General features: G+C 46.3%; 9 protein-coding genes across 9 annotated transcripts; 3 read left to right on the top strand and 6 right to left on the bottom strand.

Annotated features, from left to right (window-relative positions):
• Positions 1–1,960: 1,960 nt before the first annotated feature.
• Positions 1,961–2,953, bottom strand: E1B28_008055 (uncharacterized protein). The gene is made up of 4 exons (XM_043152842.1): positions 2,876–2,953; positions 2,678–2,816; positions 2,444–2,610; positions 1,961–2,381 (listed from the first exon to the last, which is right to left on the bottom strand). Exons 1-4 carry the CDS (start codon positions 2,916–2,918, stop codon positions 1,972–1,974), a joined length of 759 nt encoding a protein of 252 aa, XP_043010929.1. The 5' UTR covers positions 2,919–2,953; the 3' UTR covers positions 1,961–1,971.
• A 1,534-nt stretch (positions 2,954–4,487) lies between these two features.
• Positions 4,488–5,633, bottom strand: E1B28_008054 (uncharacterized protein; the record flags this gene model as incomplete). Its single annotated transcript, XM_043152841.1, has 4 exons — positions 5,524–5,633; positions 5,175–5,459; positions 4,781–5,101; positions 4,488–4,700 (listed from the first exon to the last, which is right to left on the bottom strand). Exons 1-4 carry the CDS (start codon positions 5,620–5,622, stop codon positions 4,488–4,490), a joined length of 918 nt encoding a protein of 305 aa, XP_043010928.1. The 5' UTR covers positions 5,623–5,633.
• Positions 5,634–6,678: 1,045 nt separating this feature from the next.
• Positions 6,679–7,619, bottom strand: E1B28_008053 (uncharacterized protein; the record flags this gene model as incomplete). The annotated part of the gene is made up of 3 exons (XM_043152840.1): positions 6,679–7,167; positions 7,227–7,329; positions 7,407–7,619. 3 exons carry the CDS (start codon positions 7,617–7,619, stop codon positions 6,863–6,865), a joined length of 621 nt encoding a protein of 206 aa, XP_043010927.1. The 3' UTR covers positions 6,679–6,862.
• Positions 7,620–10,369: 2,750 nt separating this feature from the next.
• E1B28_008052 (uncharacterized protein) lies at positions 10,370–11,164 on the bottom strand. Its single transcript, XM_043152839.1, has 3 exons — positions 11,080–11,164; positions 10,729–11,010; positions 10,370–10,665 (listed from the first exon to the last, which is right to left on the bottom strand). Exons 2-3 carry the CDS (start codon positions 10,978–10,980, stop codon positions 10,555–10,557), a joined length of 363 nt encoding a protein of 120 aa, XP_043010926.1. The 5' UTR covers positions 10,981–11,010; positions 11,080–11,164; the 3' UTR covers positions 10,370–10,554.
• Positions 11,165–12,228: 1,064 nt separating this feature from the next.
• Positions 12,229–13,181, top strand: E1B28_008051 (uncharacterized protein; the record flags this gene model as incomplete). Its single annotated transcript, XM_043152838.1, has 7 exons — positions 12,229–12,291; positions 12,344–12,367; positions 12,431–12,506; positions 12,573–12,636; positions 12,702–12,742; positions 12,823–13,017; positions 13,090–13,181. 7 exons carry the CDS (start codon positions 12,229–12,231, stop codon positions 13,179–13,181), a joined length of 555 nt encoding a protein of 184 aa, XP_043010925.1.
• A 325-nt stretch (positions 13,182–13,506) lies between these two features.
• E1B28_008050 (uncharacterized protein) lies at positions 13,507–14,656 on the bottom strand (the record flags this gene model as incomplete). Its single annotated transcript, XM_043152837.1, has 3 exons — positions 13,507–14,272; positions 14,362–14,531; positions 14,591–14,656. The coding sequence occupies 3 exons, from the start codon at positions 14,654–14,656 to the stop codon at positions 13,507–13,509; spliced, it is 1,002 nt and encodes a 333-aa protein (XP_043010924.1).
• A 3,833-nt stretch (positions 14,657–18,489) lies between these two features.
• On the top strand, positions 18,490–20,099 carry STS10_2 (Sesquiterpene synthase 10). The gene is made up of 5 exons (XM_043152836.1): positions 18,490–18,758; positions 18,841–18,980; positions 19,063–19,351; positions 19,429–19,676; positions 19,747–20,099. The coding sequence occupies exons 1-5, from the start codon at positions 18,522–18,524 to the stop codon at positions 19,862–19,864; spliced, it is 1,032 nt and encodes a 343-aa protein (XP_043010923.1). The 5' UTR covers positions 18,490–18,521; the 3' UTR covers positions 19,865–20,099.
• Positions 20,100–21,573: 1,474 nt separating this feature from the next.
• On the top strand, positions 21,574–24,958 carry E1B28_008048 (uncharacterized protein). Its single transcript, XM_043152835.1, has 5 exons — positions 21,574–21,994; positions 22,052–22,120; positions 22,182–22,247; positions 22,303–22,428; positions 22,487–24,958. Exons 1-5 carry the CDS (start codon positions 21,971–21,973, stop codon positions 24,902–24,904), a joined length of 2,703 nt encoding a protein of 900 aa, XP_043010922.1. The 5' UTR covers positions 21,574–21,970; the 3' UTR covers positions 24,905–24,958.
• An 802-nt stretch (positions 24,959–25,760) lies between these two features.
• E1B28_008047 (uncharacterized protein) lies at positions 25,761–26,589 on the bottom strand (the record flags this gene model as incomplete). The annotated part of the gene is made up of 2 exons (XM_043152834.1): positions 25,761–26,116; positions 26,175–26,589. 2 exons carry the CDS (start codon positions 26,587–26,589, stop codon positions 25,761–25,763), a joined length of 771 nt encoding a protein of 256 aa, XP_043010921.1.
• Between the last annotated feature and the right edge of the window lie 93 nt (positions 26,590–26,682).

The following is a 26,682-nucleotide window of genomic DNA, read 5'->3' as shown; positions in this document are numbered from 1 at the left end:
GGGAAAAATAGGTCGTTATGAACTGTGATGAAGGTGTAGGTTGACTGGCACGGACGGTATACGAAGGGTGGTATGAAATTACTATGAATTGGGGAAGAATTTGAAAAACGATGAAGTGCAATCGGATGGTGAATCGGTGGAAAGGGGTGTAAGTGCTTAGGAGTAGTTGAAGGATGTGAATTCGATTCGTCGTTGATAGTCGTTACACCTCGACAAGTGTGTGCATGTCAACAACGTTAACCTGCTCGTCTTCTGGCGCTCTCTGGGAGTGAACTGGGAAGGAGTTTGTGATCGTGGATATAGTTGGTGAGGGCGTAACGGTAACAACACTGGCACATCCTCCGTCTTCGTTTGGTGGCAAACCCACCCTCGGCAGCTATAGATTTTGGCTTTCGAGGCTTTTGTTCGTCGCCTGGAGTATTTCGTCTCTGACCATCTCCTCCTGCTCTTGCTCCTCCATTGAGCTCTGCTTCATTTCATTCTCTCCCAGCCCACTTTGACACCTTTGAATCTGAGCACCTTCCTTCTGAGGGCTCGAAAGCCAAGTAACCCTCTCAAACATCCAGAACACCTCTTCTACTCCTCGCACTTGCGAACTCCAAAAGTTGTCCAGAAATGCAGAACGCTCAGAAGATGTCGGGAAGGTGTACGCGCAATCATCGCCATAAATCCCAAGTGAAATGCTGACGTGTGGTGTCCAGGTGCGGAATTGCATCAACCATGCCTTCTATTGCTCTTCTTCGCGGTGGTCGAGGTCGATGTTAAAGTTGCTGGGAGATACACCGATGGCCTTGATAGAAAATGAGTGGATGTTACGTCGAATACTCTAAAATGTTATCAGTAACCAGATTCTGAGCCATAGAGGGCTGAGCACGCACGGAAGAACGACTCGTTTCTGTCCTGCTTGTGCATGTGTCAATATGTGTACCGTATCCTCCCTGTATGAGTGACTAGGGAGTGATTGTTTTTTTAGATCTATTGGTTCACATCGAGGGCATTCCTCGATGGTGGGTGTCAGGAACAGAAAATAGCCTGTGGGAAGAGGCTGTGTGCCGCTGAGTCATTTAATCCGATCAAATCCGAGGACTTCAGGACCTTCATGAACCCATTCGCTCAGTTGCGGATTACAGAAAGTATTTGTAATTAAATAATGCAGTGGTCTTCAAGAAATTCCCGCTCATAAGCACTCATATTAAGTAGATTAAATTTTACTCTTCTCCCCGGTAGTTGAATCAAGTAATAAGTAATCGAATCGTGTACACGGTGTAATTGAATGTAAGTATGCAAGAAGAATCTGCCTCAGGCTACAGTGACTTCAATCTCAATAGTTAGTCACTATTCTCGGACAACGTGCTACATTGAAGTTGGACGGCTTCGAACGATTGACTGCGGATCGGGACGAATAATGGCAGAGCCTCTGGGGTAATATCAGCCACTCTCCTAGATTTTGCTAGTAAAGGAACTTGAAAGGGGGCAAAATGAACGACTTCGAAGCAGTCGATCTCGTCAAGCCTCGCCACCCGATACGCCACCGTATCTCCCGCATCCTTCACCAACCATGCCGTAGGGCCTGATCGTGAAAGCCAAGGACTGACAACCGTTTGGCTACTGAAGCCCGGGGTGTTCGTCGGGGAATTGCAGCTATCACAGCGTACAGATGGTTATAGTCTTCCTTGAGCCCTGCCATGTCGGAGTCGGCGTCACTCACCTCTGTCATTGGAAAATATATATGCCCCCCCCAAGTAGACATGATGTAAAAGGGTCAATTTCAAGAGGTTAACCACTATTGATTCCTATTTGAGCGTAGAATATGTATATACATAAATAACAGGGTACCATGAGCATGGACGGAGGTTATAGACAATACACAAAGTATCAACACCCAATGAAGAGAGAATACCATTCAAGGGTCTCATTCATGTTCGCGATAAGAAATAACCACAGCAATTGGCAAAAACAACGACTGATTTTTCAAACCTGAGCATGAACTGGAGGGGACGAACTGTGCTGAGGAGGATACAGAGTCTGTCCCTGCACTGAGGCCTGACTCTGCTGGAACTGGGGTTGTACGACCGGTTGAACGTAACCCATCTGTGGCTGTTGACCTGTATACTGCGTACCCATAGTCTGGCCAGTAAATTGCGTAGGAATCGTCCCGGTATACTGAGGCTGGCTCATGAACGATGCATCACGCTGGGGGTTTTTCTTCCAAGTGAAGTAATCCGCAGCACTCGCATCAACCAACCAAACGTTATTCCCTCGAGATTTTCCGATGAGACAGAAGACGATAGTCGCAGCGGCATATCCGAAAAGAGCGATCCAAGTGATGAACGAGAAAGCTTCGACAGCTTTGAATTCTCTGCAGAATGTTTGACCGATGGCTAAATAGCAAATATATAGATTTAGCAAGTCAAAGACACCGACGGTAATTGAAAGGACGCACCGCTAAGCCGATTAGAGTTGCACTGAAGAGTCGCATACAAGATACTGTCCCATTCAGTGTAAAGGATTCCGTTTGCCAACCAGATGATGCTTAGAAAGCCCAACACTGGGACTTCGACAACGTTCATCGTGAACCAAGATCCTTTCCTCAGGAGTCCGACAACTAAACTGAAACCCGGGAACCAGTAAATGACGGGGAAAAGAGAAAAAGACCGAAAAATCGAAGGGGACATACAACACGGGAGCCGAAATGATGGTGAGTACGGCAATGGCGATGGCCAAATTCTCAAAGTCATATACGATAACTGCCCCGGTAACGCTGTACATATGCCCAGCGAGAGCAATGGTAACGAAGCTGAATAAGATCGCGATGCCTAGTTAGAGTCGTGGACGTCATTGGGTGGGTATTATGTGAGAATGGATGAAGGCTTACCCAGCACGACAATCCTTGCGATGGAGATTATCGACCAAATCATGTTCGCTCTTCGGTCTAAGAAAGAGATGATGAAAGGGGAACTAACTTGACACGACGAGACAGAACAGACAGAAACGGGGCGAAAGGGAAGTTGAGGGGATAAAGGAGAAGGGTAATAGAGTTCGGATACATATAAGTAAGGGCAACCGTGTTCACGAGTCCGTTGTGGCGCCTATCAACTGTCAACTGTCAGTAATGTACTGTTTGAATCCATCAAAATTTAGCTGAGCTGATTAGGGTGTAAGTTTGTGGCCATTGCGGGTGACTCGGAGCGAAAGAAGAATGTTTACTGGGACTCACTTCACGCTCTACTACTGACTTAGAATACGGTATCCAAGAAGGCAAAACTTGGGGGAAAAATGAAAGGAGAGCGTGACTCCTTGATCGGCATTGATCATGAACCTTGATTGTGCAGTCGGGTTATAGTGGGCTTTTAGCTAGGCCTCGGCGTATCTGCCCAGTATTAAAAATTTCCACCTTGCTCTTCGATCTTTTGCATCAATGATATCAAGTGGAACGGTGTGAAGACAACAAATTGCACCCGAATCGAAGCCTTGCGCGTGTACCCTGAACTTTTCATCAGGAGTCAGGACTGCTAAGCAACGGTTTTTAAGCCCACCATGACTCACATCAGCCAGCCAGAGAGATTCTTATAAAGTTGGATGTTACAGTCCTGGCATCAATAAAGAAGAATCTAAGGCTACAACGATGGTTGTCAGCCAGATGTTTACGCTGAATATGGTGAAGGAAACACGTACCAGTTTACTGTGCATCCTGTGTTTGATACGCGGGTCGTATCCACCTGTTTCTTCGCTTTTCAATCCACCCCCTCCAAATTTCCTCCCTTGCCGTTGGAAGCTATCGGCCCGGAGACAGAAATGGACAGTGCTGAGAGATCCGTCGTCGTCGTTGTGTGTTATCTTGTATCTACCACGTGTACCTACGTATATCTATGCCAAATACAATCAAACATTGCCTTATCTTATCTTTCGCTTCCTTGATCTCCTACTACACCGTCCACCGGTTGAAGGACGCTATCCTCGACGTACCATCGCCAGCTCCGCCCAAGAACTCTGCTTGTCGAGTTTGTTGCTATCGTTCGTTCCATACTTCCATTTCTTGCCGTTGCTTTGCCGCACACATTTACTTACACTTCATTGTCATACCTAGAAAGATTATACAGTGTAAGTGAAGAATCAAAACATTATGAAACGAAGATATCGCATTCAAGGTACCTCAATCGGTCAAAAGTTCCGTTACGGTTCTTTTTTTGCTTCAATGGAAGTCATCACCTTTTCGCATTCCCTTGAGGCTAGTCGTGTTTGCCACTTCGTTCACCGTACTGTGATGTCATTACACCACCGACAGATTGCTGCAGATAGCAAGTATGGAGCCACACAGTGAGCTCACAGGTTCACACTGATCGGTGTCTTGGTAGCCCGCAGACTCAAATCCCTCTCCAAAGTGAATAAGGTTTAGACGTTAAACTCGCTTTATCAGATTTGTTCACAGTACAGTACAGTAAAGGGCCAAGACGTCAAAGGTGAGTAAAAGTTAGTACTAGTTACTATTAATTCTTGCCATAAACCTGCTTCGCAACCTCCTCCAACCCAAGCGGGACATAATCAGGATACAAAACTCGTGCATCCAATGCTCCCAACGAAACAGCATTTTCAACCGTATTGTCCCCACGAATCAACGCCGACCGGTTATACTCGAAGAGAAGAGCGGTAAGAAAATCCGGTCCATCTCTGAGGGTAGACTCGATATCTTCCGCCGAGAGCTAAATAAGTAAAAAGAAACGTTCGTGAAATCAGCGCTTAACAAACAAACAAAAGACCGGCAAAGAAATTCAATTTTCACCCGAGTATAATCATCAAAATTCTCTCCCGTGACTTTAGAAGCGATAGTCCAAACCTCTTCGAGCGTAGCCTCGCCATCGTAAGCTTGAACTATCTGGTTCAAGGTTCGCGGATCCCCAATAATACGTGCAACGAATTCACCAACACGTTCGAGGGCGGTATAGGCTGTCTTCACTTTCCCCGAACCATAAAATTGTTTTCCCATCGGTGAATTACCCGCGACCGAATGCGACTGTGGAAACAATAGCGATGTCAACCACCCAGCTTGGATGAAAGTGTATGGGATCTCGTTTTCGATTATGAATTGTCGTATCTTGAGTTTCTGGGTAGGGTGCCGAAATTCAGCATTGGCCCAAGCAATACGGGGGCGAAAAAAATAGTGAACATTTCCTTACAGTGTCTTGATATTTCATCGCTCCCGGAGGCGCAGAAGGGCCAAAATCAGATGGAACCACCCTTTTAACACTAGCATTTTTAGCCGCAAGGAACAGTTTGTTCTGGTTCCCATCTTCAACCGGTATAGTGGCGTTAATGACTATATCGACATTGTTCAATTTAGTCTCCAACGACTCTTGCGTATCACCAGCCAAATCTCCCGGAACGATCTCAACTCCTAGGTTTCGAAATTCTTGAACGATAGGCTTGTCCATCGACGACCGTCGTACGAGGGCTTTTATAACCTGCATAAAACCATAACCATAAACAACCTGGAACACATAAAAAGAACGAAAGCCCTGGACATACATATTTCTCCGGCAGTTTCGCCAATGCACGAACGATGGATGATCCGGTTTTCCCAGTTGATCCTACGAGGAGGACAATGTGCTTGGTGTGAGATGCCATGAACGATCGATTTCTTGGACTTGTGGGGGGGGACCGTCATTGTCCAAAACATTTATACCTCTAGGCTGAATTCCCAAAAAGAGATGTGGGCTGCCGAGAGAAGATATAGCTAGATAGGGGTTAGGCTTGGGCTCGGCCTTGTTCATTTCAAGCCCGACTCGGAGCCCGCTTACCTGGACTGATATAGATAGATTAATATGAGACCGCTGTCCGAAGATAGATAGATAGATAGATAGATAGCGTGGTCCCACAAAGTGAAAGTAGTAACCTATCGAAGAAAAGCCACTTTTCCAAACTTCAAAGCTTTCAAGCCGATTCAGAAGCGGGCTCGGAGCGACCACGCGGGAACCGCCGGCACTTTAGCAATGGTCGTTCTTCAAAATTCCTGGCAAGAAGGGTCAATTCCGGATCTCTCTTAAGTTACGACATTACGAGTGATAAGATAAGATAAGTATCTCTTTGCCGTTATAATTAACTGGAACTGGAATACCCAGTGCCTTGAAAATGAAAACGAAAAACTTAAGTACGGCGCGAACGCGAACAAAACTTATGTAAAGTGATTGGAGGTGTGCGTAGGACCTTACCGGTACCCTCACCTGTTTTGGTTATCCGTGTAACATGTACGGAACAAAAGCTAAAGCGAGCGTTCAGGCAAAGTAGCCTGCATACTGCAGCTGTATGTATTTTACTGTTTTACACACTGGTAAGGGGAAATCCGAAGTAGATTCATTAATATAAATATATGCCTATAGAAATAGAGAACGGAATATGCAATACTATACAATACCTTCACATTCAATCCGGTGGTTTCACTGGCAGAGGCGCTGGTACGTTACATATTTCGACATTCCCCATGTACTTAAAAGCTTCGATCTCTAGTAACTCGTCTACAACGAATCCATTCTACATAAATAAAGAAAACCGCGACGAGGGCCGCTCACATTCGTTTCTACATTTATTATATATATAAGCTACTTGGACTCCCCTCCCTCCTCATCATAAACTCCACAATATGCGTTATAATCAAAAGAATCGGGAGTCGGGAGTCGGGACGCTGAAGCGCTGAAACGGTCGAAACAGTGAAAACGTTGAAGGCTGTATCCCGGTCCGGAAAAAGCCACGAAGAATCTTATGGCTGGGCCCCGGAACAGGGGTGCACGTGGTAAGACCTAGGTTCCTGAGCCTGATCGGTGGTATGAAACCACCAGTACCGGTACCATAGGCCTTTAATCCAATGTCGTCAAAAATACGAGGTTGAGGTTGAAGTTTCTGGAACCCGGCCCGCAGGAAGAGGACGAGGTGTTGGTGTTGGTGTTGGTGTTGGTGTTGGTGTTGGTGTTGGTGTTGGTGTTGGTGTTTTGACTCGGAGGTCGTCATCGTCAACTTCGAATTCTAGTATCCGGGGGAGAGTGCCCGGCGGGTCGCTAGTTTCGAATGTGTTGACAAAACTTGAGGAACCAGAGCGGAAGAGAGAGGTTCCGCCGGTGTATTGGATGGACTCAGTAAAGTCCTCGTCCTCGTGCGAGTGGTGGTCGTCGGCACCGTCTGTTTACGTGGAATGAGAAAGCGGGAGTAGAGGTTGGTTGTTTTTTGTTTTTACTCACTTTCTGTCTCGGACCTTTCGACCTTGGACCTCGTTGCCAATACACTGGTCCCCTTCTTTATTTTGTTATGCCCCTTTTTATGTGGAAACGACGAGTTACGATTCTAGTTGAGATTTTTCTCAGTTTCTAGCATTTAAAAATTTAAAAAAAAACGGAAATGGCAGCCTAGAACCAAATTACCTGTGAGTCTCCGTTCCCATTCCTATTCACCAAACGACCACACTGCTTTTGCTTTTTCCATTCCATCCCATCCAAATCACAAAACTCCACTTTCACACTCGCAAACTCCAACGTAAGTTCTTGATACTTGTCCTTTAACGATTTTAGAGCCTCCTTCTCTTCTAGATGTTCCACCAGAAGAGGTGGTGGTACACAAAATTCTGTGTTCGTCATGAATGATGACTGCCCCCCCACCTCTGTGGAACCTGGGCGCGCGGACTATTTCCATTTTGAAGTAGTAAGGAGACGGAGGTTTGGTCATCAACTCGTCGCTAAGGAATGACTTGGGAGGGGGGGCGGGGAAACTTCAAAATTAGACTCGGAGACCCATGAAAAGACGGGGAAAGAATTCAGTGGTATCAGAGGTAGAAAAAGGGAGGTGTACAACAGGCCCAGGGGGTGCGCGTGGCTTATATGGGAAAACAACCCGAAAAACCGATGACGTGCACGCGACCTAAGCGCACTGAGTTGATAAGATATTGGTGTTTGCTCTGTTGTTCCTGCCGCCCCACGACTCCATCGGGGTTAGGGCAACACGGCCTAGGCCCTGCTGCGAACGGAAAACACACATGTACAAGTTTTTTTTTTAGTATTTCGGTGGCCGTCCCAACAACCAAGCCACCAAGCCAAAGTACCGAGGCTCGGTATTGGTGGTATCGAAAGATGACGTGTTCTGCGGACATAGCGAATTTGACTCAAAAAAAAAAAACAAACACGGAATGAAGCTTAAGATAAAAATAGCAAAATCAGAGCGTTATCATCTTACAGTAAGTACTGGGTGTAGGGTTACCCACTTACTTGCAAGACTGTGATTGTAAGGGCGAAAAACTAATCTCCCCCTCTTCCTAATTAAATTTCGGCTGCTTGTATCCTCCGGATAGTAAGTACATCACGACTCTTGGCGGTATAAAAAAAAACAAGATTCAAGGTTCAAGCCCAATGAGGTTTCCCCGGACATTATCGGACATTATTGGGCGGTCTTTGACTTCGAGTGCTTGTCCCGATAATGTCTGATACGGTTCACTGAAGTCGGAAAAAACCTGAATGTTGGTCTGGTTAAGGACCCTATCCGACCTTATCAGACGTTGTACGACAGTATCGGACTCGGCTTTCTGTACTAATTTTTCACCCATAAATTCACGATTTTTTCAATTTTTTCTAATGTTGTCTGAATTATCAGATGCTATCATAAACAAAACAGATTTATACGATTTGATTGGAACCCTGCTCTGCATCATCTCCGTTTTGCCATCCCCAGTCTATTCCATCAACCACGACAACAGCGTACAGAGTAGGGCGAAAATAGACAGATAGGTGGGAATGCATAGATTAGGGAGACGGAATGGAGAATAGAGGAACAGGGAACACAGGGAGGGAGCCCATGCAAGGGAAGGGTTGGATCGGCGAAGCCATAAGGAGCGTGTGGACACACAAGTAGGCGCATGAAGAACGGCATCAAAACATCCATCTGTTGTGGAGTAGACGACAAACAAGTCAGCGCTGGGCAACCCACCAACAAAAAAGAAAATGATCACTCACCAGGATAACAAACAGCCGCTGACTCTGGAATATCCTCGCCTTATATGCTTCAACTGCTAAACTTATGCACCACAGCTGAACGAAGAAATTCATACCTATCTGCGCAGCCAACTATTCCGAAATCTACAGAAGTTGTTAGCATGAAGTGGCGCATCTTGAGAGTCGAAGACACATGGTTTTGTTTCTATCAAAGAACATTCACCTTGTTCATAGTTCCCAGTTACCATCTTGCTAGTCTTCTCCCAAGAATCCCAGGGGATCTTAAGAGAGGGGAAAGGAAACAGACAAGAAGCGAATGGAAGAAGGTGGTGGTATGAGGAAGAGTTGCGCGGCACGTTGGTTAGGGCAAAGGGTTTGGAAAGACCTGCTATTCCCACGCACAGACTATGGTTTGAACTTAGACAAATTTTTGGCGGCTGCCCACTGTACTTAGAAAGGGCGTTAGATTGTTTTTTTACTCACCCGGGCATGACTGGAGAATTCTGTGCGATGGATGCGGATTCAAAAGAAAGGTACGACACATTACGACGTCATTGTCACCATGTGTCCGAATTTTTCAGAAAAACTCTAAAGTTCACTGAATTGGAACGATAACGTCCAATAATGTCCGATACTGCCCACGGACATCTCACTGGGGTTCAAGCGCAGCGAATCAGATTGGCCCGACTGTTTTTTTTCAAGTTCGTAAATACGGCGGGCTGGTAAGATTAATTAGCTGGGAATAACGACCAAGTGAATTTTGGTTTGCGGAAGCGATGTAGAATCGAAGGTTCTTCAGTCCACATGTACAGTTGAATGCCGCATCGATGATCGACGTCATCAGATGAAAAGGTGCCTTCGCGTCTCAAGATTTGCGATGCATTGAACGACGAAGATCGTTAGGGACTGGTCGGCGTCATCGAAAATGGTACTTATAAGAGGGACTGACCGTTAGACCGGTGACCTCTTCCCAGAGGTCCCGGTGATCCCTGCATGTACAGTGTTTCCTGGCCACTGCGAGGCCATCGGAAGCCAGATTATAGAAGCTTGATGCTCCTGTACCGATATATTCGGGTCCGCATTAGAAACACTGTTCCAAATCGTATGTCCGATCTCGGATATCTCCGGCACCAACCTTATATAATTACTGCCATACTTCTTTGCGATCTCCTCCAACGGAAGCGATTCATAATCAGGATACAAAACTCGCGCATCCAGCGCTCCCAACCCAACAGCGTTCTCAACCGTATTGTCCCCTCGAATAAACACCGATCGTGTGTACTCGGACATCGCCATGGATCATTTCTGAGGGTAGACTCGATATCTTCCGCCGAGAACTAAAAACAAGCGGTTAGTGCGACGAAGACGACAAATTATACCCGCGGATAATCATCAAAATTCTCGCCCGTGATTCTAGAAGCCACACCCCAAACCTCTTCGAGCGTAGTCTCGCCAACCCCAAGTTTGCACTGTCTTGTTCAACGTCCGTGGATCCCCAATAATACGTGCAACAAAATCTCCGACGCGTTCGATAGCGGTATAGGCGATCTTCACTTTCCCGGACCCATAAAATTGTTTTCCCATCATAATTCTAATCGAGTCGCCTTCGACCGCGTGTCGGTAGGGAAATAATAACGGTGACCACCACCCAACTTGGATGAAAGTGTACGGGATCTCGTTTTTGATTATGAATTGTCGTAGCCTGAGTTTCTGGGTACTGAGAAATACAAAAAAACGAAAGATTATCGAGAAACAATCTCCTTACAGAGTCTTGATATTTCATCACACCCGGAGGCGCAGAAGGGCCAAAATCAGACGGAACCACTCTTTTGACACCGGAATGTTTGGCCGCAAGGAAGAGTTTGGTCTGATGCTCGATTTCAAACGGTAAGGTGGTATTAACGAGGATGTCCGCATGTTTCAATTTGGTCTCTAGCGACTCTTGGGTATCAGCTAAATCTCCTGGAACGATCTCAACTCCTAGGCCTCGAAATTCTTGAACGATAGGCTTGTCCATCGAGGACGGTCGAACGAGGGCTTTTATAACCTAACCCGGGCCAAGGCTACAGCACAAAAAACAACAAAAAAAAATGAAAGCTGTGGACGACGGACGTACAAATCTCTCTGGCAGTTTCGCCAACGCACGAACGATAGATGATCCAGTATTCCCCGTCGATCCTACGAGGAAGACGATCTGCTTTGTGTAGGAAGGCATAACGATGAATTACTCTGAGAATAAAGAAGCATTTATACCTCCCAAAAGAGACAAGTCATGGGGCTTTGATGACACGGGCGTAGGTCCCACATGCGGATAACCCGAAAACTAGACAAAAAACGGCTCACACGCTTTTGCACACACAATGGCGCAAAGCAATTCACGTCACCCTGATGACCGCACCAATTGCTTTTTTTATGCGAAGAGCTCAGGAAGAACTTATATTGGAGTGGTCTGGTTACGCACCTGCCGGATCCGGGACGGACGGCTCTGCAGTCGGTTCCTAATTTGGACTTGTACTTAAGGGCAGGGCCAAGGCTAGATAGATAGCGTTTGTTTACGATCCCTCATAGTCTTCCATCGCTCTCTCACATATCTACATCTCGTAAACACGAATACGTGCCTAATGGGCCCTTGAAGGTGCGGCGGCTGGATTTGTGACTGTCCTCCTAAGTAAATCAAATTTATCCATCACTCTAGAGAAAATAACCTCCCACCCGAACCCTAGCTTTACCAATTTCCCGTTTCCCAATTCGACGGTGCGTAGTTATTCATGGTACGACATGAAGTTCACCTTCACATGCACAGGCACTAACTACTAACTAGTACTAACTAGTAGGCTTCGTAAATCCGAGGTCGGTGTAAATGACGGGAACCAAAAAAACCCTCAGAACTTAGAAAAACCTCCGAGGGTCCACCGTTGTCCCTATAATTTATGCTACATCCAGAGAGCTTGGAAAACTGATTCAGTCCCTAGTAAGGTCTTGATCGTTGATTACTCTTTGACTACCAAAAACAGAAGACACAAGCTCGACGAAGTCTAGACTCGGACTTTCGAAGTCGTTAGGGAGTTCTAGAATGGTACTAACGCCACCGGTACCTTCCCAGCCGATAACCCTATCGTACCAATCGCTCCACTTGAAAAAATAAACCTCCACTTCGAACCTTTCAGACCCGATCGGAATTTCAACTTTTTATTTTTTTAGTACCTATATAAAGTTTTGGGATCCTACTCGAAAGAGGGTTGTAACTAATACGACGGTCGACCTCATGAAATCCTCCTCCCTTTTTGTTCTCCTCGCCGTGGCCCCTCAGATTATCATCATCCCTACCGTACTTGCTCATACGCGCGTGTACGGCGTTTGGGTTAACGAAGTTTTCCAAGGTGACGGGAGAGACATTCATTTACGTGCGTGCTTCTTTCTCCCTACTTAATGCTTTTCCCTGTGATCCATCGCTGACTAGGACGTAGATACGCTCACCCCCTACGAATGAGCCCGTGAAGGACATTTATTCAAATGATATGACATGTAATGTTCATAACCGTGGTACGCGCCTAAACTTCGACCCCCGCCCTCCCCATCGAGGGCTGACTATACTGGTACCCTATTTAGCGGTCCCACAAACGGTCAATGTGGCAACTGGGGACAACCTCACGTTTGAGTGGTATCACGAATCGTACGTGGTTTGTCCAAAAATCATTGTCTATTTCTATTAACGAATTCAAAATTGCATTTCTGAAGCCGAAAAGACGATATCATCAACGATTCACATAAAGGTGCTGGTAAGTCCCCTCCCCTCCCCTCTACTAAGTATATAAAATCGCTGTTTATATTTATATTATAAAACCGCGTCCTACTACAGTACAAGTATACATCGCTCCATCAGCATCCAACGGAACAGGCGGCGCAGTATGGACAAAACTGTTCAGCGACTCATATGCATATGCATTCGACAGCAGCTCAAACAACAAATGGGCTACGGATCGCCTTAGGAGGGCAAAAGGTCAACATCACGTTATTATTCCCAATATCCCAACTGGCGATTATCTGTTCAGAGGTAAGTAAGTAAAGAAAGCGGTTTTCGCTCTGCTATACCGGTTATTCACCCTTGTCCGTAAACGTTTTCTAGCGGAAATAATCGCATTGCATCAAGCGCAAGTACGATATGATCAAGACCATGACAAGGGAGCGGAATTTCTGACGTTTCATGCATTTGTTTAAACCGAAGACGTCGCGCATGAATTTACTGGGAATTTTACATCGAATGTGTTCAAGTCCGCGTTCAGAATGATCATGAGACCTTGGGCTCGGTGGCGTTACCTGGTGGGACGAGTCTTCCTGGGACATATTCCTACGATTTGCATGGGATTATTTGGAATTTGTTCGGATCGAAGGAAGACTGGGATCCTAGAAGCTATGTTCCACCTGGACCAGCGGTATGGGAGGGGGGCCAAGGGAGGAAAGATAGAGATGGTATAAAAGCATTCAACTAGATACAGTTTACATGAAGCGACCAAAAACTAGAAAATCCATATTGAGTAACCTACTAGAATCCATTCTCCCGAGCCTCATGCCATTGCAACAAACTCTGAGCTTCAACATCCCAAAGATGCCTACTAAGCTCCTCTAACCTTCCCGAATACGCCTTCAACCCTCTCCTATCCACCACAAAATCCAAATCATCATGTCTCAACCTCCCATTCTGCTCCCCAACCACCAACCTCTCCCAAAGATCCCTCAACCCAGTCAAGACATACCAATACCTCCCCGCCATCATTCCGCCCCCAAAATCGCGAGCGATGACGTAGAACGTCGATTGTATCGCGTGGATGTTGACCGGTTTCCACGTTCTCAGATCTCCAGATAACATATCGAACAGATACATGATCTGTGCGGTGATCTTCCTATCTGGCATAGACAACTTCATCATAATCGATCCTCCGTTCTTGATACAAAACATCCCAAGGATAAGAGAAGAGATGATCAATCGATCGCCTAGGATATGGACATCTTCGGAATCTCCGATAGCCTGTGTATGCAGTGGATGACCGTCGAGGATGATCAAGTCGAACCCTCCGTGATCTGGAGCGAAAGGGAAAGTAGGAGCGAAAGTGTTGGGCCCATGGTTATGAACGAGACGGTTTCCTAGTTCAAATAACATGATATCGGCCCATATGAGGTTAAACCGAGTATGAAAATCTTCTCCGAGAAGTAGCTTGTGTCCTCCTTTCTCGACAGGAAGAGACATCCCGGTCCCATTCGCGAGAGGGTATCGTGAAAGGATGTAAGATGAGAATCCGCCTGGACAGCAGCTTGAGAAAGCGAAAGATAGAAACGAGAGGATGACTTTGAAAAATGGATCGTATACTTAAGGAAGGAAAACGAACAAGTTTGAACTTACCCGACGTCTAAGAATTGGAATGGGGTGGTGAAAGGAACACACCAAAATATTTCATTGATTTCTTCAAACACATCTTTCATCGCATTGAACCAAGCTCGTTGGATTTCAGGGTCCTGACTATCCGCTTGTCGTTGTTGGTGGGCGAAATGAGCGGCGAGTGCAGGAACATGCTGGTCAGAGGGGGGTCTGAGTCTGAGTTTAAAACAGCGCGGAGAAACAGTGAACACACCTTTAGACTTCGTAGTCTGTGAAGTGTCTTTAACTCTTTACTCTTCAACGGAAGATGCACGTTCATCGTGAAGCTGGTAATGGTAGAACAGAACGAGAAGAGAGCCCGCAGCGCCACCCTGGAAGCTATATAAGGCGTGGCGTACCGCGGAATTAGGTCGCAGCAGGTCACCAGACAAGGCGTAAATCACAATATAGAGTCATCTTCCCGGCATCGGCATCGGCAAAAGCATTTCGTTTTTCGGAGTCTTGTCCCGGAAACACGAGCCCTTGGGTCTTCGAATTCAATAGCATTGAATTCTACAACCACGCCCCTCAAAGATTGACCTTCGATCGTCGATCAAATACAGGTAACAGAAAAACCAAATTCATTTGCCCAGTGCTCGTGTGACTTGCCACGATGTTACTGTCACACCAAAGCGTAGCTTCTCCCAAGCTTCTCCCACTTCCAGGCTCAGTATGGCTGCAACGTTAACGTTTCCCTTTTTTTAGGACTCCACGCTATGTGGATCTCCCCCCGGGGGCAATGCAAGAACCATTATAAATTTGTCAATTACCCGGCTTCCCCACAGCCTGAACCTGGAGTACTTACTTATCGAGTTTGCGATCGCCGATCCCTGTTTAAATGATTTGGTACACTCTGGTACGCGGAGAGAAGGAAGTAAGTACTTGCCAAACTACAAGCAGGGTTCGTTCAGGTTCAGCAATAACTAGAGAACTACACCACTACACCAACCCATGATAACTCGATATATCAGGTAGTACGCAATTCCCATTCAACGGATTCCAAAACTCCGAAAGCTCGGACATTGGACGGGCTCTTTCCCCATCTTCCATGATCAATATCAAGAAGGCTTCCTTTTTCTAAAACAAAACACACCCGAAACGGAAGGATGGTACCGGTAAGCGCTCGCCTGAGATCAAATTGCCGCCGGCGAACGGGAATCGTATTCTTTGACCTCGTTCTCGTTGAAAGACAGTTCCGGCTTTACACCCACTTCTAGATCTTTCCTCGTTCCTAGGCTTTGGCTAATATAGTGTCAAAAACTGATATTCAAAGTTCTCGGTTGATTTCCAGAACCCCTTACTTGATCCGCCACAGCCGTCGCCCCTTCCAATTCTCTCAATTCCTCGGTTAGAAGCGTTCGTTTACACTTTAGCTTACAAGCGTTTACGGCAACTACTGTGGAAAGGGATTCAGTATACTTACTTAGAAGATGGAGTCGATCGAGGGCTTGGTTCTCCAGATGAGGGGGCTTGCGAAATTTCCGAGCCCAGACCTCGACTGGCGAGCAATCGCGGGCAACTTTTACGTGGGATCCCGACACGGACCATGATATTGTCAGGTGTATTGGACGGAGAGGCCTGGGACTGAGTGTCGGAGGTAACGATGACAAATTACTCGACCCAGGTTGCTACGTTCGCAATCACCGGTGCTGCAGCGCCGAACATCGAGGCTCGCATGCGGCATATGTACAATACCCTTCCCGGCGGATCAGAAATTTAGATGGACATTGCGTTCCGAAAACAAACAAGGCTGACTCCAACGCTGTTTATCGATAAATGCAATCGTTGGTTTGATTTAGATAGGTGTAACTGTAAGGAGTACATTCATGTATGATGTAACGACCAGCGTGAGCTTGGGCCTCAGGGCGCTTTATGCAAAGGGAAGACGTTGAAATCATTATAACTTATAACCAAGAAAAACACGCTCTTATAATTTATTACTCACCAGTGACCACAATCACCCAAAAGGCATCCCGAAGCACAATATATATCAATATCCTCATTCTTCTCCTTTACACCTCCACCACCAAAAAATTAAATCCAACACACCAGATTCGTAAGGTCGAGTTCTGAACGACGTACGACAATGTTGGAAGGATTAAAAGGGTGTCGACGTGAAAAAGCCTTGATTTAAAGAAACGACGATGGAACGCGTACGGTGTCATAAGTATCGCTTACGATTCCAGTCGGAGCTCGTGAAAGGAGGCGACCATCGACCGCGACTCGGACGTTGAGTTGCGTTTGTCCACTGTCCACATGTACATGCTGCTGGTTGGTGTGAAAGTGACACCCGAGATCCCCGTCGGCCGTGGTCACAGGGTTCGTCAACCTTAGATCCAGACCTCCCAGGGTCCAAGCGAAGCTTATCCCAGCTTTATCCCTCACTTGGCGACTCGTAACTATAGCAACCAGGGCACCACGGTTAAGTATAAGCCAATCGCTTAAAAGGTGTATGTGGGTCCTTGGGATCCAATGTGGAAATTACCCGATCTGGATTTGGAAAAGGCGATTTGTTTTTAGATTTTTTTTTAGATGCGATATAACGCGCTAACGCGATATACAACGTAACAACTTGTTGTTGCTCGAGGGTGGGGCATGGGAATCTGGGATGTGGGATGTTAGAATGTCGTGGTCGTGGTATCGCTGGTGCCGGCGATCCCTAGCTTCGCCAATTCATTCGAACACCTTACAGCGGTTTCCGTTGTATTTATTACAAAGCACTATACATGCCCAAACCGAACGTTTGTTTGTGTCTACGAATAGCAGGCTATAGAGTGGAGAGGTCTTGTAGTCTGTGGGTCACTGTAGGCGAGCGTACTATAACATTAACATATGAATTTAGAGTTATGTATGGTACTGGCGTTTTTATGGAGTGTCTTGTACTAATACAACGAAAACGCGGTCTACAATGATTGGAATCACTGTAAAAGTGAAATTTGAATGAATAACTTTGTAGATGTAGATGTAAGAGGTTGTTGTAGGCCTAGGTGTTGAGGGAGGACGTAGTCGATAACGTCGTAGATGACAGACAGAATTATTTTTGGGTGAAAGGAACCGCCGGATTGGGGATGGACTTGTATGCACGTGCTCGGAAAGATCCGTGCCCTGATGCACGCGCTCCACCTCCTCACTAGGCTGCTTTAGGGAATTATTTCCCCGCCTCGAGGTATGGTGGTCAACGGCCTCACCAGAGGCCTGATCAAGGTCTGACCAGCGCCAAAACATTAGCATGTGCCTTTGTTGGGTGAATACACAAGTCTCAGTTGAACTAATATCAGAGGTCTGGCAGAAAGACACATCTTCAAAAATGGACAGAAACGTCGGCCGAAACAAGCGTAGTCGAGCCAGCATCTGCCATCTGGGACCATCCGATTCAGGCCGACGAGGCGCTTGAAAGTTGGTGATCGGCGATGAATAGTTTCGTAAAACGATCACGAGGCAGTAGAGATCCCGTTGCCAAATTAGTTCCGCGGAGTTCAGGCTTGTCGTCAGATCTTTGTAGAGCCTCCTCCTTTGGTCCCTTGATAAATCCGAGATTTGACCCTGCGAGAGATTAGCATTGAATGTCTATTCTGCTCGGGGGCGTCGAAAGTGACGATCCCGCGATGCTGCTTCTGCTTGTATTCCTAAAGTTTGTTTCCTCGACTACATCGTGTACAGGGTGTCTCAGACTGATTAGGTGCAGAATATACAGAAAATAGACAAGGGCTGGGCAAATCGTGACGTAAATATTATGTACACGCCGGTGACTACCTGGGCATTGGTATATGATAACCGACTTTGTATTGTCGGCCGATGAAAGTTGAAAGTTTCTGTTGTTGAAAATGGTTTCCTGGTTCTCACTGGTTGTCGAGCTCTAACGTGCGCCACATCGGCAGAGGTACAGAAAGTTTAGAAAGGGAGTGAAGTTCGAACCTCTTGGTCCCCACAAATCATATTTCACCCGGTCGGCTAACAAGTTGTCCCTGCTTCTAAACCTAATCTAATCCCAGACCCTGACCACATCTGTCAAAACATTTTCCTATTACAATGGGGCTTGCGACCACGCCGAAAGGACCTATAGGCAGAGTTGGGGTATAAAAGAACCTTGCACCTACCATCACTATCGGATACCTTCTTTCTTTCTTTCTTTCTCTTTCTCCAAAATGCCTATCCGACCCCGACAGTTTCTCCTCCCCGATCTACTCGCCATATGTCCCCTCGAAGGTGCCAAAAACCCCCACTACTGTGAAGCAGCTCCCGAATCTTCCGCCTGGATCAACAGCTACGACGTATTTACGGACCGAAAACGCGCCCACTTTATCCAAGGCTGCAACGAACTTCTCGTCGCACACACTTACCCTTATACCCCCTACGAACAGTTCCGAACATGTTGTGATTTTGTAAGTTTTTTTTTCCTTTGAAGTCTCCGCCCTTTTCCTTCGGTCGGTGGCTCACACCCACCGACGGGGATTTTTTTTCCAGGTCAATCTCCTCTTTATTGTAGACGAAATCAGCGATGAACAAAACGGCCGGGATACCGCGGTCACCGGAAACATCTTCCTCGAAACTATGCGTAATCCCAACTACTGCAATTCGTCCAAGCTCGCGCAGATAACTAAAGAGTAAGATAAGCTTCTTTGCTGAAACGATCCACACTTTTTTTGGAGCTGACCTTTGTGTTTATGTGTATGTGGAATTAAAAAGTTTCAGGACGAGATATTTCCGAACGGCAAGACCTGTGACTTCCGCTCGGTTTATAGAACACTGTGCGGACTATATCCGGGCAGTCTCTGCCGAATCAGAGCTTCGCGAACGCGGTGAAGTCCTCGACGTCGACGCCTTCATCCAACTCCGACGTAACAACAGCGCGGTCATCCTTTGTTTCGATATGATAGAATACGCACTCGGTATCAGTCTTCCGGAAGAGGTTGTTGACAATCCGACATTCCGTGAGATGTACTGGGCTGCCACTGATATGGTGTGCTGGGCCAATGTAAGTTATTCTCGGTTTTGGTCGGTTTCTCTCTTACTGATTGTTTCTTTCCCCCCCCTCCCCCTTCGTATACGCAGGACGTTTATTCGTGGAACATGGAACAAGCCAAGGGTATCGGTGGCAACAATATCATCACCGTCCTTATGAAACACAAAAACATGAGTCTACAATCGGCTTGCGATTACGTGGGGTTGTACTGCGAGGAGCTCGTGAACCGTTATCTTTCCGCCAAAGCCAGACTACCTTCCTGGGGATCGTCGAAACTGGATGGGGACGTGGCTCGGTATGCGGAGGCGTGTGGTCATTGGGTGAAGGGGAATTTGGAGTGAGTTTCTTTTTCGTTTGCTTACCCATCCGGGGTGTTTATTCGCTTTTTCCCCCCCTCTCCCCTGCAGCTGGAGTTTTGAGACGATACGGTATTTCGGGACTGCTCATTACGAAGTCAAAAGAACTCGATTGGTTACCCTCCGTCGTCCTTGTGACTCTAACGACTTCGATTCCGACAGTGATTGATTGAACGGCCACCATGCGATCTTTTGTCTTGATGGACAGAATTTAAATAAGTTAAACATAGTGTATATCTTGGCCTGTGATATTTATCTACAGTAATTTCTTCTATAGTGTTAGTAATTGTTGAACTTTTAGTATTTAATTGGTACGAGGTTGATCTTCAGCATATTTCGAGTTTACTCGTATAACATTCTTTCAATACAGCACGGAAGGTCAAGGAACTTCCACTAGGACGACTACTAGTACTGACCACGATCGATTATCTGACCGAGTAAGAGTCAGTCGTGAGGATACCATCTTGATTACCACCTTTCAATCGCTTTCCCTGAGTTTCCTACAAGTTTCTGGTCGTGGTCGAACAAGCGAGAGAAATTACGCCACTTCAAACAGTCACTGCTTTGGCTCAGCCCGCCTTCGAAGGCACCCACCGGCACGGCCGGAAGCAGAGTATGCCACGTGTCGAGCACAGCCCCCCGTACGCGTGATATTCCCCTCCCTCCATCATCCATGATCAATTGCGTATACATGAACTTGAAGGAGGAAGTGTGCTAGTTCTGCTCGATTTTCTACAAAAACCCGTTACAAATAATTCCACCAGATCAGGGCCGATTTTATTTGTACGGAACCCTTTGACGTGGATGGAGCAATGTGTTGGATGAGGTTTCCTTTCCTTTTTCTTTTTCTTTTCCATGGCTTACAACGAACGGAATCCTGACGAAGATTTTTGGTTCTCATTCAATCTATACGATCAAGTCTTGGGTGATGGATTGATACAGATATGGATGGATGAAGTGTAAAAGCGACAACTTGCTAGTACGTGTACAACATCATGATCAGCAGCTGAACAGTGAACGATAACCTTTAGTTTGACTCCAGTTTTCGTTGAAATTCCTGACTACGTGAAGTACTTCAATGAAGGCCAGTTTTGCTATCAAGAAAACTGCCCTTTTCTCAGCCCTTCAACTCGGTATTCGCTTCTTCGATTCGTGGGGGTCATAGGAACACAGTTATAGTCACAAAGAAACCGTTAAAAAAATTCCACGAGGTCCGAGTTCTGCATGTACTTGCGGAACCCTTTGACGTGATGTGTATGGTGCAATGTGTTGGATAAGGGCGTCCGCTAGTAATTTTTCTTTTCCTTTTTTGTTCAAGGCCTTTTGAATTGGCTTACAACGAACGGAAAGCTTCGGACGGCCCCCACTCCAGCTACGAGCAATTCTTCGCTGATGGATTGATACGGATACGGATGAATGAAGAGTAAAAAAGGGACAATAAGCTAGTACGTATACAATCTATGGTACTTGCAACCGGATTTTGCGTCTGATTTCCTGGAGAGATATGTTAGACTCGGCAGAACGAAAGTCAGCTTACTTAGCAAGAATTCCGCTCTTCTCCCGCCTCAACTCAGTATTCGCTTTAATTCTGGAATCGGGGAGTGATAGGAGATGACACGAAGGGCTGTCTGAAAAAGGAAGCTATGGGCACCAAGGCAAAGCATCCCAATATTGGTTTGACTTTGTATGTTCTGTTCCTTCCCTTCAGTCGTATCCTCCTCCTAGTCGCTCAACGGATGGTGCTAATCATTCAAATTCAGCGATCAACATGCTATTTCCTCCTAGCACCGATCTCCTCCGCTGTGGTGTCCTTCATAGTGTGGGGAAAACGGTTGTCTGGTGGTGCCACCATGCCCTCTCAAATCTCGAGTGGGTATCCGCATAATCAGCTTCGCTCTTTCGGTGACTTTGACAGAGCAGTCCAACCTGGCTTTATTAGGCTTGTGAAGGTAAAAACGTAACACGGGGTTATTTCATCAAGTCTCAGCCCGGCTGAAACGCATGAAAGTTCTGCTTCTCTTTCGAGCGCAACACAACGCTTGGTTACTCTTTTGGAATATGACAGCTGGAATGGAATGGAAGACATAGTAGCCAATCGCCGTGGACGACTCTAAACGCAACTGGACGCTCGTGTGGGAGAAAGGCCTCGAAGAAGCTATGTTGTTCGCTTCCATAAAACCGACGAACGGTCGGGGGAGGTCTCGTGTTCTGCCATTGTACTGTTTACCTCTCTCCGCCATTCTGTGAAACGATTTGGACGCTACTACTCGCAAATATGGCAGCGATCGAGGACTCGAAGGTGATGTATATTTGTACTTTCGCTGTTTGACTGTTTACTAAATCATAGTTGTGTTAGGATACTTCTCGGGGTAGATTAAGGAATACATCGGGATATTCTGATTTCGACCAGGGTGAAAAATGGGAGGTAAGCTGTTGTATTCCGATTATGAGTGGTCGACTGTCTCAGACTCTGGGTCTTGTCTTAGAGGCGATTGGACTCTATTCGTACGGATTCATTCGAAGAAAATTTGAGGGAGGCAAATGCCAATGAGGTAGCACACCTACCCAACGCAGCATATTTATTTATTGACGCAATTATGTCTTCAGTTTCCTCCGGACCCCAACAAACCCACCGTCCAGCAATCTTGGGATGCAATTATGAAGATGTCAGACATGCTGGATGATGATAATATGAATGGCTATAAGGAGGATCTTGATACGCTTCTGGTTTTTGTGGGTTGACTAACTCTTTTGTAATCCATGTTCATCGCTCACCTGTTTTGGGGTACAGGCTGGCTTGTTCTCTTCGGTCGTGACCGCTTTCGTAGTGGAGTCGTATGGATGGCTGCAAGCAGATCCTGCCGATACTACCGTCGCGCTTCTCTCACAGATCGCTCATCAGATGAGCAGCGGTGGCCAGTCTCAGTCTCTACCTCCTCCTCCACCCCTGCCGTTCACTCCCTCACCCTCAGTCGTACGGATCAACACGTTTTGGTTCCTCAGTCTCACCCTCGCTCTGGTCGATGCCTTATTCGGCCTTCTTTGTAAACAATGGGTTCGTGAACAGCAACGAAAAATAATAGCACGAACTCCCGGGCAGGCGTTGACCCTCCGATGGCTGCGGTTACAAAGTTTCGAACGGTGGCACGTGCCCAAAATCCTAGCCTGCCTCCCGATCCTCCTCGAAATCGCACTCTTTCTTTTCTTTGCTGGCCTCTTGGAGCTTCTATACATCCGAAATCAAATTCTGTTCGCATTCACATTTACCGTCATCGGAATTGCGGTAGTATTCTATCTCACAACGACGTTACTTCCCGGGATAGACATCCTCCGCCAGGTGTTTGAAACCCATCCGTATTTCGCAACTGAAAATCCGGTGTTTGAGCCGGATGATATCCTTCGGTTGCCAAAGATCGAGTTTATATGCCCCTACAGATCCCCACAGTCGGGGTTTCTTTTTCACTTGTTCGCAGCGGTGTACCGTATTCCTGGGTGTAAAAGGCTGCTGTATTCGTTTATCACCACGTTTAATCGGGAATGGAAGAAGAGTACAGCGTCAGTTGGGAATTTGGATTACCTCCTCACCAAAAACATTGCTGGCATTTCCAATTGGTCGTCGGTGGATATGAATACTGTCGAGCGGTTTTCGAGTATTCCCAAGTGTCCTGATCTCTATCAGTTGAAAGGGTTTCGGTGGCTTGCTCAGGGGGCTAGAGATATATCGGCTATGAAACCGCATGTGAAGAATGTGCTGGGAGAGGTACATCCGCATTTAGTTATGCCTGCTGTGTTCGATAGGTGGGAGTCACCATATGGGAAGCCCATGTGGAGTGCGACGGACGTTGAGGGTGTATTGGAACTTGGGCATCGCAGGGGTGATAATGGTATGTTCAATGATCAGGCAACAGGAAAGGATTTGGGGCTCGCTTCGAGGATACTGTGTTTTCGATATTTATTGGCGACATATGACGACTATAGGGTGGTTGATTCTGGGAGCGATGACTTGGCGAGGGTGGCCGGGGAGCTTTGGGATCAGATACGTAAACATCCCCGGGGGGATAGTCGGGTTATTACCACCCTTGTGTGTCCTGGGGAGTTTCTGATGGCTCCGGCGCGGGATTGGAGAGGGAAGGGGTTGGAGTTTTATAAAAAGCAGTGGGATAAGATGGATCTCAAATCACAAGTGAAGCTGGTGGAGAACACGTCCAAGTCGATGAACTCGTTTCTCAAGTCGTCGAAGCGCAGCGAGGACGAGGTTGGCGGTACGCTTTTGGCATCCACCTATGGTCTCGACTTTTTCATTTTCTTGAATGACAAAGTCTGCAAAACAGGAACATTACAGCAACGACCTTGGACAATCGAACATTGGATGGAGATGTTGAGTCACGTACGGAGGGTCCATCAGTTACCTATCCAATATTTCAAGTCGATTCCGGGTACTTTTCCGATACCGTCGAACGAGCTCAAGAGAACCTTGGATTGCTCTGGAACGTCGGAATCCACTCTTGTCGCCTTATTGGATACGTACGAGGAGTGTTGGAACGGCGCCCACCGGTTTGTTAAACAAAGGGTGGTTTGTGCAGTTTCTGATCATATACACCGGGTCTTACCATCCGGTTTGGATCCTCTGTCACCGTTGAGCGAGGAACCGGATCAGCTGTCTTCATCGCCCTCAAGTACCTTCATAACTTCCGCAAGAGGCCTCTCGTTTCTTACGTTTGTGAACGAGAGGTTTCATAAGGATTTTGGATTACTTGATTGGTGTGGTCAAAATACGATTTGTCGATGGGTGGATGCTTTGGACCGCGTTCGGATCCACCGTAGGTTACCTCTTGGGTATTTTAGCCCTCTTCCTATGAGGTATCGGGTCACTGGTGAGGTTACGGGTTGGTATAAAGCGAAGGATTTGAAAGAAGGGGGAGGGATTTTTGATATAGGAGGTTTGGGTGTTCCAAGTGCTAAGTGCGATGAAGAAGATCAAACGGAAGAGATTCAGAAGGGAAGCAACGAAGGGGGGAGCTCATCGACATCTTCCGGTGGCGAAAAACTGGGGTCAGCAGAAGTATTCAAATTGACAACTGACATTGACAATCATCAGCGGACTCAGGTCACGGTTTTGGAATTTGACTCGGGGGACACAGAGAAGTCGGAGACACAGGACAGACAGAAGCTATTAGCTGGAGGGCCAGGCACTGAAAGCAATGTTTGATGTTCCGACTAGTCAATGTAATCTTTACCAATTATCATGCTCCTACAAACGTTATATTATGTTTGATTATTTGTTAGTACATATCGGTCAAAGCACGAGCCAACACATGTTAAAAGCTAGGTCTGTCTCCGTCGAACGTAATTTTAGTTGTGGACGCATACTGATCTCACACCTTCGGAACTGTCTGTATGTAGCGTCAGTTAGAGTACTGATGTGCTTTGGCAACTGGTGTAGGCAGGACTGCGTTGATGATAGGGACCTTATGAATATTGCACGAGAGGCATATGAGGAGCAAGGAACATCGGTCAAGCAATGGGAGGGGCAGGCGGCGTGCGGTTCGACGATCGTGTTCGAAGTCGTAAAGCGATGATTGTCAGGCCGCAGCGGACGAGAGCGGTCCGTTTCAAATCATCTCGCAAGGCGGGCGCTACAAACTTCAAGCTTCAGTTGACTCCCATGATCACAGTTCTCCCCATTTCAATACCTGAGGCTCCCACGGCTCCTCGCATATACTTCGCATATTTGCACATGGGTTCTGAAAGCCCTTGGTCTATTATTGTTGCTTCACCATCGCCAGAATTATAACCGCGGCCATCAGGAAAAACCCAAAATGCGAATTCGGCCTAATTAGTATAAATCTGGCTAACATGTCTAATTTGTCATATTTTATCATAATTTGATTGAAATAAACTTATAGTGGAGACTAATTAGTTCTAATTCCCACTAATATAACAAAATTTACAGTAATTTAGAGCTGTTTTGTATACCTTTAATATGGTTAATATACCAACTTGAACTTGGTTCTAATGGTGGATAGAATTTGGATAGAATTTAAATTATTTACCCTATATCAAATCTAATATACAGTAGCATATGTAGCGCGATCAAGGAAATCATTGACAAAAAATGTATCACAAAGCTGTAGTACATTACTTGACTTCCACTCCAATGGTGCATGTAATCCAAATCGTGGATAGAGATGAACACTACGGCAGATTGTTTCCACAGGAATGACACTAGCCAGCCGCACATGTTCACCTGGATGGAATGCATGGGTCACCTTGTACATGAGATGATTTAGCTCAGGCCCTTGTTTGAATGGTGTGAACCATTCAACATATGCTAGGTATTTGGCTGGTTGTATGCTTGTTTCCGGAAACCATTCCTGCAGTCCTGCCTTTGGGAGTGTAAAGATGCATCTAATCTGACCAACTTGATAACCTTTAACAATTTTAGCAAGAAACCTGACATAAAAGATTGTGTAACTCACCCTTTACACCATTAGCTTCTCCACCATTAACTTTGATAAGTGCTGTGTCAAATCGCCCTGGTATTGGTCGACCATACTTGTCTTTCCGATTAGGCTCTGCTTGAATAGTATCCACAACAAACTCAGGACCTTTTGTGATGCTGTAAGGATCATATTCAGTGAATTTAATGTGATGGTATACTGCAACCTTGTAAAAAGGGACAAAAGTGAGCACATGCTGTGTAGCGGCATGAAGAGATGCTGAGGTGAAAGCTTGCTCTGGTGCCTGTGCCTTTGCAATATACTCTCCCAAGCAGTATTCAAAGTCTTTTGCACCATAGTCATTGACCAGTTGCTGGAAGACAACGCTAGTAACTGAGGGATGCTTGGACATGTGAATTTCTCGGTGTGGAACAAGAACTGGAGGGTGCCTCATGGTGATTGGCTTGAATGTCGAGGGAACATTTATGTTGGTGAGCCTCCTATGGATATATCGGTCATGATGGATAACTTTCTCCTTCCGCTCAAG

This window comes from Marasmius oreades, chromosome 4 (genome assembly GCF_018924745.1).
Source record: "Marasmius oreades isolate 03SP1 chromosome 4, whole genome shotgun sequence".
Classification (NCBI taxonomy): domain Eukaryota; kingdom Fungi; phylum Basidiomycota; class Agaricomycetes; order Agaricales; family Marasmiaceae; genus Marasmius; species Marasmius oreades.
Note: the sequence above shows the minus strand (reverse complement) of the source record. Positions and strands in the feature narration are given on the sequence as shown.

Excerpts from the sequence above, each read along its gene's own strand:
- E1B28_008055 (XM_043152842.1), bottom strand. The coding sequence starts at position 2,918 with ATGATTTGGTCGATAATCTCCATCGCAAGGATTGTCGTGCTGG. Across the intron at positions 2,611-2,677 it reads ATCATTTCGGCTCCCGTGTT|TTTAGTTGTCGGACTCCTGA; the intron begins GTATGTCCCCTT and ends CCCGGGTTTCAG. Across the intron at positions 2,382-2,443 it reads CAACTCTAATCGGCTTAGCG|CCATCGGTCAAACATTCTGC; the intron begins GTGCGTCCTTTC and ends TTTGCTATTTAG.
- E1B28_008052 (XM_043152839.1), bottom strand. The coding sequence starts at position 10,980 with ATGGACAAGCCTATCGTTCAAGAATTTCGAGGCCTAGGAGTTGAGATC. Across the intron at positions 10,666-10,728 it reads TGATGAAATATCAAGACTCT|GCTACGACAATTCATAATCA; the intron begins GTAAGGAGATTG and ends CCAGAAACTCAG.
- STS10_2 (XM_043152836.1), top strand. The coding sequence starts at position 18,522 with ATGCCTATCCGACCCCGACAGTTTCTCCTCCCCGATCTACTCGCCATA. Across the intron at positions 18,981-19,062 it reads CTCGCGCAGATAACTAAAGA|TTTCAGGACGAGATATTTCC; the intron begins GTAAGATAAGCT and ends GGAATTAAAAAG. Across the intron at positions 19,677-19,746 it reads TGGGTGAAGGGGAATTTGGA|CTGGAGTTTTGAGACGATAC; the intron begins GTGAGTTTCTTT and ends TCTCCCCTGCAG.
- E1B28_008048 (XM_043152835.1), top strand. The coding sequence starts at position 21,971 with ATGGCAGCGATCGAGGACTCGAAG. Across the intron at positions 22,121-22,181 it reads ACCAGGGTGAAAAATGGGAG|AGGCGATTGGACTCTATTCG; the intron begins GTAAGCTGTTGT and ends GTCTTGTCTTAG. Across the intron at positions 22,248-22,302 it reads GGGAGGCAAATGCCAATGAG|TTTCCTCCGGACCCCAACAA; the intron begins GTAGCACACCTA and ends TTATGTCTTCAG.